The following is a 12654-nucleotide window of genomic DNA, read 5'->3' on the forward strand; positions in this document are numbered from 1 at the left end:
GGCCACGGCCCGAGACAAACCGGGCGAGGCGAGGGCTTGGCTGCGGTGGACGGCTGTCGGGACAACACCCAGGACCGTTAGGACAACAGGCACGGCTTGTTGACATTTTGTCGAGCTGCACACTGGTGCGGTGCTGCCGCCTGGGCCGCCGTAGGTCGGGATGACACAGTTGCAAGCAAGCAGCCCAGCGCAGGCAGCTCGCTATTCGTACCACTATTCCCGACCAAGTGCGCCGGTATTGCACCAGCACGCCGGCTATCGACACAAACAAGATCGAAGCACTCCGCCGCGAGCAAGGGAGCTGACGTAAGCCTCAGCCCTTTGTCTGCCGCGCCTGTTTTGTGGCGTTCTGCCGCCGGTTTGGCGAACGGATAGCTCAGAGGTCACCGACAGATCGGGGACGCACGTATCTCCCGCCGCGCCACACGAGCCGCCACCAAAACGGATGAACTGTGCCGGTTCTTGTTCCCTTCGGCGCAAAAACGGCTTCGCTGGTGTTTGGACACGCGTGTGCACTAGGCTAGTTGTGGTTTTACCGGAGGCATTTGTTTAGAAAGCAGCCGAACGGCAGCGTAACTTACGCATGCGTTTATGGATGCATAGTTTTACTGCAGCTTAAGTCACGCCTTTGTGTTGGTAGGATGGGCTTGCACTGTGATTGTGATAATCGTGCTGAAGTAAAAATGTCGTTTCTGCTGAATTCTCATTTTCTATCACCGATAAGCCCGTCGTAGGATCGCCATTTGCCGCCTGATCGGTCCGGCCGGTGCCAGTCTCGTACATTGTGTCGGCGCCCGCCTGCGCCGCCTCCGCCTGACAGGCTGCGCCTGCGGCAGGCTCTCGACGCCTACCGCAGGGCCGATGCCGATCTCAACCTGAGCCGCGCCGAGGTGGAGAAGCAGAAGATGGCCTCCAGCATCAAGAACCAGCAGTGCGAGGACGGCAAGAACGAGTACGCCAATCAGCTGCAAAAGACAAATGACCTCCAGGTGGGCGGTCGTGGACGGCTTGGGTCGGGTCGGGTCGGGTCGGGTCGGGCGCCGGGCCGTCTGTGTGACGGCTCGGAGTCATGTGGGGCGCAAAGACACGTCATGAGGCCCGCCGTCACAGCCCTGTGGAGCTGTGACGGTCGGCCTTATGACGTGTCTTTGCGCGGACGGCGTCGAGGTTACGAGGCTGCCTATTTTTTGTGGGCTCGGCGCTGTACGGCCGCAGGCTGCTCCATGCCGTGTCGTAGCGGCCATCCTCAGCCGCGGTGTCGGCTGTGATCCCGCTCCCCACCACTGACATGACCGCGTCAGCCGCCGTCGCCTGACGCCGGCTCTCCTCCCCGCAGCACCAGCACTACGCGGTGCTGATGCCGGCGCTGTTCGGACACCTGCAGGGGCTGGACGAGCGGCGCGCGCGCTGCATGCAGGCCCACATCCGGCGCGCCGTCGGCATCGAGCGGCACGTCTTCCCCATCATCCACACCTGCCTGGACGGCATCCTGGCCGCCGCCGATAACATTGACCCGGACCAGGTAAGGCGCCGGAGCCGGTCCCGGTGCGGACCGGTCCGCGACGGCCGGCCGGTCCGTGGCTGTCGCAGCCTTGGTGTGCTCGGTGAGCTGGGTCCCGGCACGGAGAGCTCTGTGATCAGCTGACGTGAGTGCCAGTCGGGTGATTCGATCATATCATGGGTCTGGAATTGCATGTTGCGTGCCATGGCGTTTAAAAAAGGTTGCAGTTCAACGCTACGTTCCTGAATATGTTTTTCCTCTTCGGTCATATTGCGCCGTTGAATATCATGCAGTGGAATAAATATCAATAAGCACCAGCCAGCGAGCCTGCCGTTCACATTCTGCTTCGGCGATGGTCACCCCATCTCAGCTTCAGTCGCAGCCAGTGTTGTCCTCCCGTCATACTCGTTCGTGTGCTGTGCCGCCCGCGCCGGCCCACCGGCCGCGTTCTGCCTTGCCGCGCCGGCCGACTGACCGGTGTCGCGCCGGCCCGTCGTCCCGTGCCTCGCCAGCCCACCGTCCCGTGCCGCGCCGGCCCCCCGTCCCGTCCCGTGCCGCGCCAGTCCGCCGTCCCGTCCCGCGCCGGCCCAACGTCCCGCGCCGGCCCGCCGTCCCGTGCCGGCCCGCCGTCCCGTGCCGCGCCGGCCTCCCGTCCCGTGCCGTGCCGCTCCGGCCCACCATATCGTGCCGCGCCGGCCCACCGTCCCGTGGCACGCCGGCTCACCATCCCGCGGCACGCCGGCCCGCCGTCCTGTGCCGCGCCGGCCCACCGTCCCGTGGCACGCTGGCTCACCGTCCCGTGGCACGCCGGCCCACCGTCCCGTGCCACGCCGGCCCGCCGTCGTGTGCCGCGCCGGCCCACCGTCCCGTGGTACGCCGGCTCACCGTCCCGTGGCACGCCGGCCCACCGTCTGGTGCCGCGCCGGCCCGCCGTCCCGTGCCACGCCGGTCCACCGTCCCGTGGTACGCCGGCCCACCGTCCCGTGCCGCGCCGGCCCGCCGTCCCGTGCCGCGCCGGCCTCCCGTCCCGTGCCGTGCCTCTCCGGCCCACCGTATCGTGCCGCGTCGGCCCGCCGTCCCGTGCCGCTCCGGCCCACCGTCCCGTGCCACGCCGGCCCACCGTCCCGTGCCACGCCGGCCCACCGTGCCGTGCCACGCCGGCCCACCGTACGTGCCACGCCGGCCGCCAGGACTCGCAGCTGGTGGTGGAGCGCTACAAGTCCGGCTTCGAGCCGCCGGACGCCATTCCGTTCGAGGACCTGTCCGAGTGGCGGCCGGGCGAGGCGCCGCTGGGCCAGCTGCCGCCGCCGCCGGCTAGCTCGCCCCGGCCCAGCACCGTCAAGGGCACCCTCTCGGCGGCCCGCTTTAAGAAGCGCGGCGGCATCTTCGGCATCTTCAGCGGCAGCAAGGTTGGTGGTGCGTCGGCGCACCGTCGGCGCTGGTGGCGTTGCGTCGGAGAAGGGCGGCACCGACGGGATGGTGGCTTAACGCAGCGCTGGCAAAATGACGGCTGAGTGTGATGGTGAACGTCAGCGGACACCGGCAATTAGCGGCGCGGATGTGAAGGAATTAACACTGATATTTGCCGCTCGTCAAGGGTCTGCGAATGCTGTAGATAATGGTCGGTGGCAGGCTCAGTTGAGTGGCTGCGGCTCTGCTCGAGGATGTGCGTATGGCAACTGTGGTTGACCCTTGACCGTTACTTTGGCAACGCCTAGTGTGGAGCTGGTAAAGAACCATCTGTCTGATGCTGAAGTGTGTGATGTTGAAGTCCCACTAATAATAATAATAACGGGGTTTCGGGCTGCCTAACGCCTTCATAATCCTGCCTCGCAACCCATAATTTGTTTACTTATTGTGTACTGTACATGTCACCATCATTCACCACCCCCTTTGGTTGGGAGTTCCCCACGGTCCGCAGTGGTTTGGACCGCACCCCCTCACCCTGGCGAGCCCTCGCCTGGTAAGGAGCCCACTAACGCACCGTCTACTCTCTGGCATGGTGTGGTGCCGAAATGCCGGGGCCGGCTCGCCCGCCGCCGTAACCGCTGTTGTAAGTAGTCACCACGCCGACGCGGCAGGGGCTTGGCTTCGGCAGGCCGCAGAGCTTCGCTGGCGTTTTGTGTGGTTCCCAGCTTCGTTGCTTCTCATCTCCAGGACACCGACCACGCCCCGGCGCTGGTGTTGCCGTGTGGGGAGGTGCGCGGGTGCTGGCTCAGCCTCTCCACTCGTGTCATGCTTCGGGGTGACTGACCGGCGGTACCCCGCACCTGCAGCGTTGCCATGCTGCGCCGGGGGGGGGGGGGGGGGGGGGGCTGAACGCGTGTCCCCACCTGGCGGCGAGGAGATGAGGTGCAGCTGTGCTCGCCAGGTGGCGGACCGGCGGACGCTCCGCCGCCAGCACGGCGCTAACTAACTCTGACGCCGCTCTTCGCGCGTATGGTGTGGCCGCAGTCACCGGCGATGGCAAACTGCACTCTCGCTGTGTCCGCTTCGCTGCACCTCAGGTGGTCTGGGGGCGCTCTCCGCCGCCGCACGCACCGCTCGAGCGTGGCCTGGGCTGTCTGTGATGGCTGCTGACTGAAAGACGGCCGGATACTGAGTGGCCTGTCTGTGATGGCCGCTGACTGAGAGACGGCCGGATGCGGAGTGGCCTGTCTGTGATGGCCGCTGACTGAGAGACGGCCGGATACGGAGTGGCCTGTCTGTGATGGCTGCTGACGGAGAGACGGCCGAAGACCGAGTGGCGTGGAGCGTGATCCTCTGCGTCGTCTTGCGTGCTGTCCATCTGCCTTTGGAAGAGACGCTAGTTGGCGGGGTTCGGTGTTGTGCGTGGCACTCTTCGACTCGAGACGGGGGTTCTCAGGACTCACTATCTCCCTCACTACCGTTATTGCAACGTGGAATGCGTGGTTAAACTGATCCGACAACTCTTCGTAGCGTGCGGCCTGTGTATTTTCGTCTCCTTTCAGAACTCGCTGCCCAACTCGACGTACGATTCTTTCGTGAAGGAGGACCTGGACAACCTGCCGCCGAATCAGCGCCGGAAGAGGATACAGCAGAGGATGGACGACCTGGCCTCGAAGATCAGCCAGGAGACGTCTGCCAGGTGACGAGCACTTCATGTCCCGTCACCACTGGGCTGGCGCTATCGCCATTTGCGGCAAGGGTCAACAGGCCACGCAGGGATGCCTATTGCCATCCTTGCATGGCCCGTTGTACTCGGATCTTGGTTGACTGTGGGGCGTAAAATGACCCATACTTGGTCCGGTGGGTGTTTTAATTTGTCGCGGTGTTTACTGGTTCCTCGAAAATATGTCGGTGAGTAAGTTAACCAGCACCAGGCAACACACATGCAAACGGGGATCGGCCCAGGACGCTGTCCGTTTCTCCAGTCTGGCGGCAGCTTGCGACAGAATCCGGTGCCGTGCGCTTAAGGCACGGTCTGCTGAAGATGAACGGAACGCGGGAGGCTGACCCGGTGGCGTGCGTGCTGCAGGGACGGCCTGATGAAGACGAAGGGCGCGTGCGAGGCAACCCGTCTGCCATGTGTTGCAGGGACGGCCTTATGAAGATGGAGGGCGTGTACGAGGGTAACACGGCGCTGGGTGATCCGATGACCACCGAGGCTAACCGGTGCCGTGCGTGTTGGAGAGACGGCCTTATGAAGATGGAGGGCGTGTACGAGGGTAACCCGTCTGCCATGTGTTGCAGGGACGGCCTGATGAAGATGAAGGGCGTGTACGAGGGTAACCCGGCACTCGGTGACCCGATGACCATTGAGTCGCAGCTGCGCGAGAACACCCAACACCTGGAGAAGCTTCGGATCGAACTGCACAAGTACCAAAGGTGAAGGAATGTTGCTGTAACGGGGGCGGAGCAGGCGCCTCAGTCGGACTCCAGCATGGCGGTACGGACTGAGTCCTACGCTCCTGGCAGCGGGCCTTGCTCTGGGGCGCCGATAGTAACATGCAGGCGGTGAAAGGTGTGTGTAACAGCGCGAATAGTTAATGACTCACGGGGTGGGAGGCTGTGCCAGTCGTGTTTCTGTAAGATTCTGCACGGCTTGCCCGTTCGCGGAAGGCAAAATACTTAGCTGTCCGTGTCAAGTGGTGTACCCTGGTGACGCTGCGGCCCTGCTGCCGCCATGATCAGCACCGCACGCGTATCACCAATACTACATCGTCCGTGCTCGCGCATCCCCGTGCCCTGACCCCGCTGTGCCCGGCCCCGTGCCCCGACTTTCGCCGCGTCCCCATGTCCCGACCCCCGCCGCGTCTCCGTGTCCCGCCCCTCGCCGCGACTCGGTATCCTGAGCTCCACCGTGTCTCCGTGTCCAAGCCTCCACCGCGTCCTCTTGCCCCGAATCCCGCCACGTCTCCGTGTCCCGCTCCCTGCGCGTCTCCGTGTCCTGCCCCCTGCCGCGTCTCCGTGTCCTGCCCCGCCGCGTCTCCGTGTCCCGCCCCCTGCCGCGTCTCCGTGTCCCGCCCTGCCGCGTCTCCGTGTCCCGCCCCCTGCCGCGTCTCCGTGTCCCGCCCCGCCGCGTCTCCGTGTCCCGCTCCCTGCCACGTCTCCGTGTCCTGCCCCGCCGCGTCTCCGTGTCCTGCCCCGCCGCGTCTCCGTGTCCCGCCCCCTGCCGCGTCTCGGTGTCCCGAGCTCCACCGCGTCCCCATGCCGCGACCTCCGCCGCGCCTGTCCCGGCTGATCGCCTCCCCGGCGTATCGGCAGACTGCTGGACGGCGGCGACCAGCGCTCGAGCCTGAGCGAGCCGGACAGCACGCTCAGTCGCTCCGCCAGCGACTCGTCGATGGCGCGGGCCGGCGCCGCCGCCCACGGCCAGTCGGCGCCCTCCACACCGCCCTCCGGACACGGGTACGTACTGACGGGGGCCACACGGCCCTCCAGACACGGGTACGTACTGGCGGGGGAGGTTCTCCACACGGCCTTCCAGACACGGGTACGTACTGACGGAGGAGGTCCTCCACACGGCCCTCCAGACACGGGTATGTACTGACGGAGGAGGTCCTCCACACGGCCCTCTGGACACAGATATGTACTGACGGAGGAGGTCCTCCACACGGCCTTCCGGACACGAGTACGTACTGACGGGGGAGGTCCTCCACACGGCCCTCTGGACACAGATATGTACTGACGGAGGAGGTCCTCCACACGGCCCTCCAGACACGGATATGTACTGACGGAGGAGGTCCTCCACACGGCCCTCTGGACACGGGTATTTATTGACGGGGGGGTCCTCCACACAGCCTTCCAGACACGGGTACGCATTGAGGGAGGGTACGTTCTGATACTGTTTCTCTGGGACGGCCTGATGTACATGCACGTTGTCCTTGTATTCCAACGGGCGTATCTCAATAAAGATTGTGTTTAAAGTCGCTCGCTGAGATGGAGCGTTCGAACGCGACTTCCGGCTGGTGGCGTGCTGTCTCAATTGACCTGGTCCAAAAGTGAAGTTGTTTCGGTGCTGCTTGAACCGGGGTCTCATAGGCCGCCGCGGAGGTCACTGTCGGCCTGACCGCGCGCGTCGTCTCGTCCGCAGCTGCTCCAACAGCCCCGAGTCGGGGCTGGGCACGTCCCATACCTCCCTGCCGGACTCCGAGTCGGAGGAGGAGCCGCCGGCGCCGGACGCGGCCGATGGCCCGGCGCCGGCCGCCGACGGCCGTGGCCAGCAGGAGGACGAGCTGGACTACGCTGACGAGCCGCTGCCCGTGCTCGGCACGGCGCAGGCGCTCTACGCCTTCGACGGTGAGGGTCAGCGTCTTGGCGGCGGTCTGCGGACACTTGACAGGAGACGGAGGGCTGGGGCAGGAGGTTGGGGCGGCAGCGGTCTCCTGTGTGATCCACGGACGCGCGACAGGAGGCGGAGGCCGGGGGTGGAAGGCTGGGGCGGCAGCGGTCTCCTGTGTAGTCCACGGACGCGTGGCAGGCAGGAGGCGGAGGCCGGGGGTGGGAGGCTGGGGCGGCAGCGGTCTCCTGTGTAGTCCACGGACGCGCGACAGGAGGCGGAGGGCGGGGGTGGGAGGCTGGGGCGGCAGCGGTCTCCTGTGTGATCCACGGACGCGCGACAGGAGGCGGAGGGCGGGGGTGGGAGGCTGGGGCGGCAGCGGTCTCCTGTGTGATCCACGGACGCGCGACAGGAGGCGGAGGGCGGGGGTGGGAGGCTGGGGCGGCAGCGGTCTCCTGTGTAGTCCACGGACGCGTGGCAGGCAGGAGGCGGAGGGCTGGGGCGGGAGGCTGGGGCGGCAGCGGTCTCCTGTGTGGTCGAATGTGAGTACAGCCGCCGTGTCGTACATCGTACTGCGATGGACATGCACGAGACACATGGCCTCGGGCTGCGGCGCTCTGTGTGCTGAGGCCAGTCTCGGTGTGGTGCTGTGCGGCCGCTGTTGAGAAACCCCCCCGCGCTGGGGTTCTGTGGCTCTCCGTCACCGCACCGTATCCGCGACGGGTGACGCAGTGGGCCGACTGGGCGGTATGGGCGGGAGGTGGAGGATGGGGGGGGGGGGGGGGCGAAGGCCGGCGGTGACGTCATGCCACGCCCTGCAGACGTGCTGGCCGCACTGGCCGCCGACGAGGAGGACATCCTGTGGCAGCCTCTGCCGCCGATCGGCTCGGGCCTCGGCCTCTACCCGTTCCCAGGTCACCCGACTGGCGTGTGGTGTTGTGTTATGTTGCGTCGGCCCCGGCGCTGCTCGGAGTGCCCCGCCTCTCAGCCGACCTGGCCACTAATCAGGGGTGTAGCCGCCGCGTGTCACGCGCCCTGCCTGCTTGTTTGGTGGTGTGCTCAGTATTGCCCTGTGGTAGGACCCTGCAACTGCTTGTTTTGATAACCCATTGAATGCTCTGGTGGGGTGGGTGGATTTACGTTCTCCTTTGCCGGGCGGAGTCTCACCTCTCACCGAACGTTGGCTCGGTCGGCCGCTCCCACCGCAGCAGAGATTTTGGCATGTCGGCGTTGACTACTGGTGGTTCGACTGGCGGGGACGAAACGGCGCATTCAAATGAAGTCATGTGACGAAGGGGAAGGAAGATTAGCTGTATGTTCTCAACAACAAACAGGAAATGCTCCTAGAGAATCTCTGGTTTGGGTTTGGTACTGCAGTGCAGCGTACATAAATGTATCAGTTACGGTTGCGCCGTTTCGACCGGGGCGGCAGGTGGAGCGGGCTTACTGGAACGGTAGGAAGAATTCAAACCCGAACAGCCTGTCCGGTCGCTGGCCTGACACTTCCAGACGTTAATACGTTGGCAATCACTAGTAGCAGCTTAGTGCTTTTTTCAACAACAGTATTTACAATTTTAAAACCTTAATTTTGTGTATGCCGTATTTTGTGCCGTATGGATTCACAGCTATTCTCTTAGAAGTTCGAAGGCATGATTTTCTTCGATTAGTGTGATTTAGACGAAAGAAGTCTTTTGTTCTTGAAATAATCAAGGCATGGAAACCTAAAGTATAGGGTTAGAAACGGTCCTGGGTCCCCATGACTTAGGGTCATGTCGAGACGAGGCCAAGTAAAGGAGGAGCAGTGGGCAAAACATGGGAGCGGCGCGATCCCCAGGTCACCTTGTTCCCTTGTATATAGTTGATAATGCTCACATAATGCATCTTCCATTTACAAGTGTAACAAGCATGAGTATTGCATTTGATCTGGAGCCGTATGCTTCCTGATTGGCATCAGCTCTTACCCGGGTTTCATATTTCAGCGCTGCAGTAACCAGTGATCCTTAATTGTACGCAATCCACATTCTACCTATTGCGTTGTCCACGATTTATATGCAGATAACTACCTGGTATAATGCATCGTGTCGTGTAAAGTGGTGCTAGTTAGTGTAAGAGTGGTAGCTTCGATTTTCTCCCAAGCGTCGATTGAATTGAATTGGTATTTTGGTTTACATTCATCCGATTTTTAGCCCGTTGTGAGCCGACGCGTTTTTTTTAACCTGCCGCCCGAGCTTTGAGTGCATAGGGAGTCACCAGGCCGTGGTCGTGGAGTCACATAGTGCATAGTGCCGCCCGAGCTTTGAGTGCATAGGGAGTCACCAGGCCGTGGTCGTGGAGTCACATAGTGCATAGTGCCGCCCGAGCTTTGAGTGCATAGGGAGTCACCAGGCCGTGGCGTGGAGTCACATAGTGCATAGTGCCGCCCGAGCTTTGAGTGCATAGGCCGTGGTTTAAGCTGACTTGGGTGCTCTGGGCGTCGCTATTTCAGCGTGGTGTCCTCCATAGTCCGTGAAGCGCACCCTCGGACCTCACGTGGATGCCCAGCGCCAATGCCAGTGTTTGTGGGGTCAGGGTACGGGTACGTGGCGCCCTACAGAACGACAGTGTTTGTGTGGTCAGGGTACGGGTACGTGGCGCCCTACAGAACGACAGTGTTCGTGTGGTCAGGGTACGGGTACGTGGCGCCCTACAGAACGACAGTGTTCGTGTGGTCAGGGTACGGGTACGTGGCGCCCTACAGAACGACAGCGTGACTCAACAGCGCAACCCAGCCGGCACGCCCGTCACGTTGTGGTAGTGTGGAACCTGCATTGTTTAGATGAAGTTGGCTTGGCATGCGGCTATTCGTATGATTGCCAGTGCTTCTTCGTTAGCAACATTTCTACTGTCGTCGGCAGCACTTTTCTGTAATAGCTTCGGGCATGACTCGTTTTGAAGTTAGTGGTTTGTCTGCGTGTTAGACATAGAAGTCGCATTTCTCGTATCCCAGCAAACGCCAGTATGTGATGATGCTCCAAGACCGCTCGTATCTTACAATAGTCGTTGTGTTCCGGCGAAGCTCCTCAGTCCGGGTCCACTGTATTCTTTGTCGGGAGGTCTGTGATGACTGCCGGGGGCCTGTATGTGGCAGGACAACCCTTTGTCGCGTGCCGTGAGGTCATTGTTGTAGGCTGAAGATCGGGTGTACAGTAATGTAATGACTCCGGACTCCCCGTGACCACGCGATGTTTTCTGTTCGTGACCCGTTGCGCACGCTCACAGTGAGTCGTGCGATATCATGACGGTTCCCGGACGTCCTAGTGTCTGACCGGGCGGCGAGCACGCCCTGAAGTGTCCCGTATCCGCCCTGCGCGGAGTCTGCCGGGCTTGCGGCCGTGTGCCACCCTCCGCGCGGCGGCGCTGCCGCGTGCCCCGACCTGGCTTGATCCCACCTGTGTGGCGGCACCGAGGCGGCGGCCTGACCCGTCCCGTCCTCCGACAGCGTCCAGCGAGGGCTCCATCCCCATGCAGGAGGGCGAGCAGCTGCTGGTGATCGAGCTGGACCAGGGCGACGGCTGGACGCGGGTTCGCCGTCAGGACAGCCTCGAGGAGGGCTTCGTGCCCACCGCCTACCTGCAGGTGCTGCTGCACCCCAGCTGCTGAGGGTACGCCTCGGTCGGGCCGCCCGCCTACCTGCAGGTGCTGCTGCACCCCAGCTGCTGAGGGCACGCCTCGGTCGGGCCGCCCGCCTGCCTGCCGGCCCGCTCAGTCACGCTCACGGTCACGGGACGGCCAGTCCCAGGCGTGGACGGGGCACGCCGCTGGCTCGGTCCGGCTGGGCCATGGTCCGCTGCGGCGGTGCCTCCCATGCCCCTCGGGACACTGTTGAGATAGACACAGACCCGGCTGCGGCCGGGTGGGGTGGTCCAAGGCTCTTACCCTGCAGCGCTTGGGAAGTGACGAGGCGGTGTCCACCCTCACGTGTTTGGTGTTGCTGAGACAGCCCCCTGCAGAGTTGGGGCCTCTTGGGAGGCCTTCCCTCGGACGCTGGGGACCGGGGCCTGCTGGTAGGACGGCCGGCGTGTACCGGGAGGACTGTCCGGTATTTACCGTGCCGGATGCCCATGCCGGATGTGCCCTGATCTGCATCACCCCGATGGAGCAGATGTGCTTCACGTCCACGGTTATCTACCGGCGGTTATCTACCATGCGTCACAAGTGTCCTTCACAATGGAGCACCCATGCGGCGGCGCGGCCACTGGTCCAATTATGTAGATGACCGCAAAGCCTGGTCGGTTGGGACTTGTCGACCGCGGTCCTTTAGCCACCTTCGGATTTGTCGACCGCGGTACGCCACCTGGCGCCACACCTAACGCAGGAGTGCTGTGAGGCCATTTGGTCGGAATATTTACCAGCTGTTTTGAAAGGTTTTACAACGCGAGTCCATGACATGCATAGCGCTTACCCCGACAAACCGGGCCGGGGCTAATATTTATCCCGACCCTCGCCGCGTGTACCTATGTATACCAAACACCATGTGAGTTACTGGCGAGTGGTGTTCTTTTTACGTTTTATGTTGCTTGACGAAGCGCGTTTCACAATTAGCTTTAAGGCTTTTGATATGTGACAAGGTTGGGCTTAAGTTGCGTGCCGGTCGGTCTGGCAAGGCTGACATTGTGGCCGCGCCCGTCGGTCGGCAGCCTCCTCTTCTCGTGCACGGCGGCAGAACAGGTCAGAGGGCGCGCCCCGACCCCGCCTGGCCTCTGGGACCGCTGACCACAGCGCCGCCGACTCCCCTGGCGGCAGACGTCGTCGCTGTTCAGTGTGGGCGCGGCCCGGCCCGCGACCACTGCGGCCGACCCGGGCGTCCTAACGCGTAGGCTGTGACGGTGGACCGCGCACGTGCCGGCCCGACCGACGCTTTGATCTTCTGCGCACGACGGCCGAGGCCTGGTCGCCATGGCGACGCCGACGGGTTGCCATGGCGACGCGTTCTCGACGGCGGGCGTCTCGGGTGGACGCATCGCCTGAGCCGGTTCTGTGAGTGTGGGAGTGTGCCGACGACAGACGCATGATATTCATGGGTATAGCACAGGCCCCACCCCACGGGCCCAGTCTCTGCACCGCGCTACGCAATCATGGCCCAATACAGAGTATTTTATGACGACGTGTTTTCGTGGCTCGCGGGGCAGACCATGGCGAGCTTAAGGTATTCCGGGACAGACCATGCTGTCGGAAGTGCCGAATGCGTCGGTGGAACTTGTGAAAGCGCAGTTTGCGAAAACAGCGGTCGCGTATTATGTGGCGTCGATTCTTTGGCGCAGTCATGGCGAACTGAGAGATGCAGGGGATGTCTGGGCCGCCGCTCAAATGTATCTCGTGCAAACCCGTCATTAGACTAGTGTTTCGAGAAATGCCTGGCGGATAGATACCA

General features: G+C 63.1%; 1 protein-coding gene across 2 annotated transcripts in view; it reads left to right on the top strand.

The window, feature by feature from the left end:
- The window catches only part of LOC119100872 (formin-binding protein 1-like), a 33568-nt gene extending 21200 nt beyond the window's left edge, over positions 1-12368 (top strand). Inside the window, exons 6-13 of one of the 2 annotated variants that reach the window (XM_037224045.1) lie at positions 837-989; positions 1337-1522; positions 2692-2910; positions 4474-4610; positions 5216-5350; positions 6230-6373; positions 7059-7264; positions 10723-12368. In XM_037224045.1, coding sequence (XP_037079940.1) covers positions 837-989; positions 1337-1522; positions 2692-2910; positions 4474-4610; positions 5216-5350; positions 6230-6373; positions 7059-7264; positions 10723-10883 — 1341 coding nt within the window. In that variant the 3' untranslated portion in view covers positions 10884-12368. The remainder of the gene's footprint in view (positions 1-836; positions 990-1336; positions 1523-2691; positions 2911-4473; positions 4611-5215; positions 5351-6229; positions 6374-7058; positions 7265-10722) is intronic. The other variant, XM_037224046.1, reaches the window with a different exon arrangement.
- Positions 12369-12654: the final 286 nt, after the last annotated feature.

Source organism: Pollicipes pollicipes, unplaced genomic scaffold (assembly GCF_011947565.3).
Source record: "Pollicipes pollicipes isolate AB1234 unplaced genomic scaffold, Ppol_2.1 Scaffold_4881;HRSCAF=5763_pilon_pilon_pilon, whole genome shotgun sequence".
NCBI classification, from domain to species: domain Eukaryota; kingdom Metazoa; phylum Arthropoda; class Thecostraca; order Pollicipedomorpha; family Pollicipedidae; genus Pollicipes; species Pollicipes pollicipes.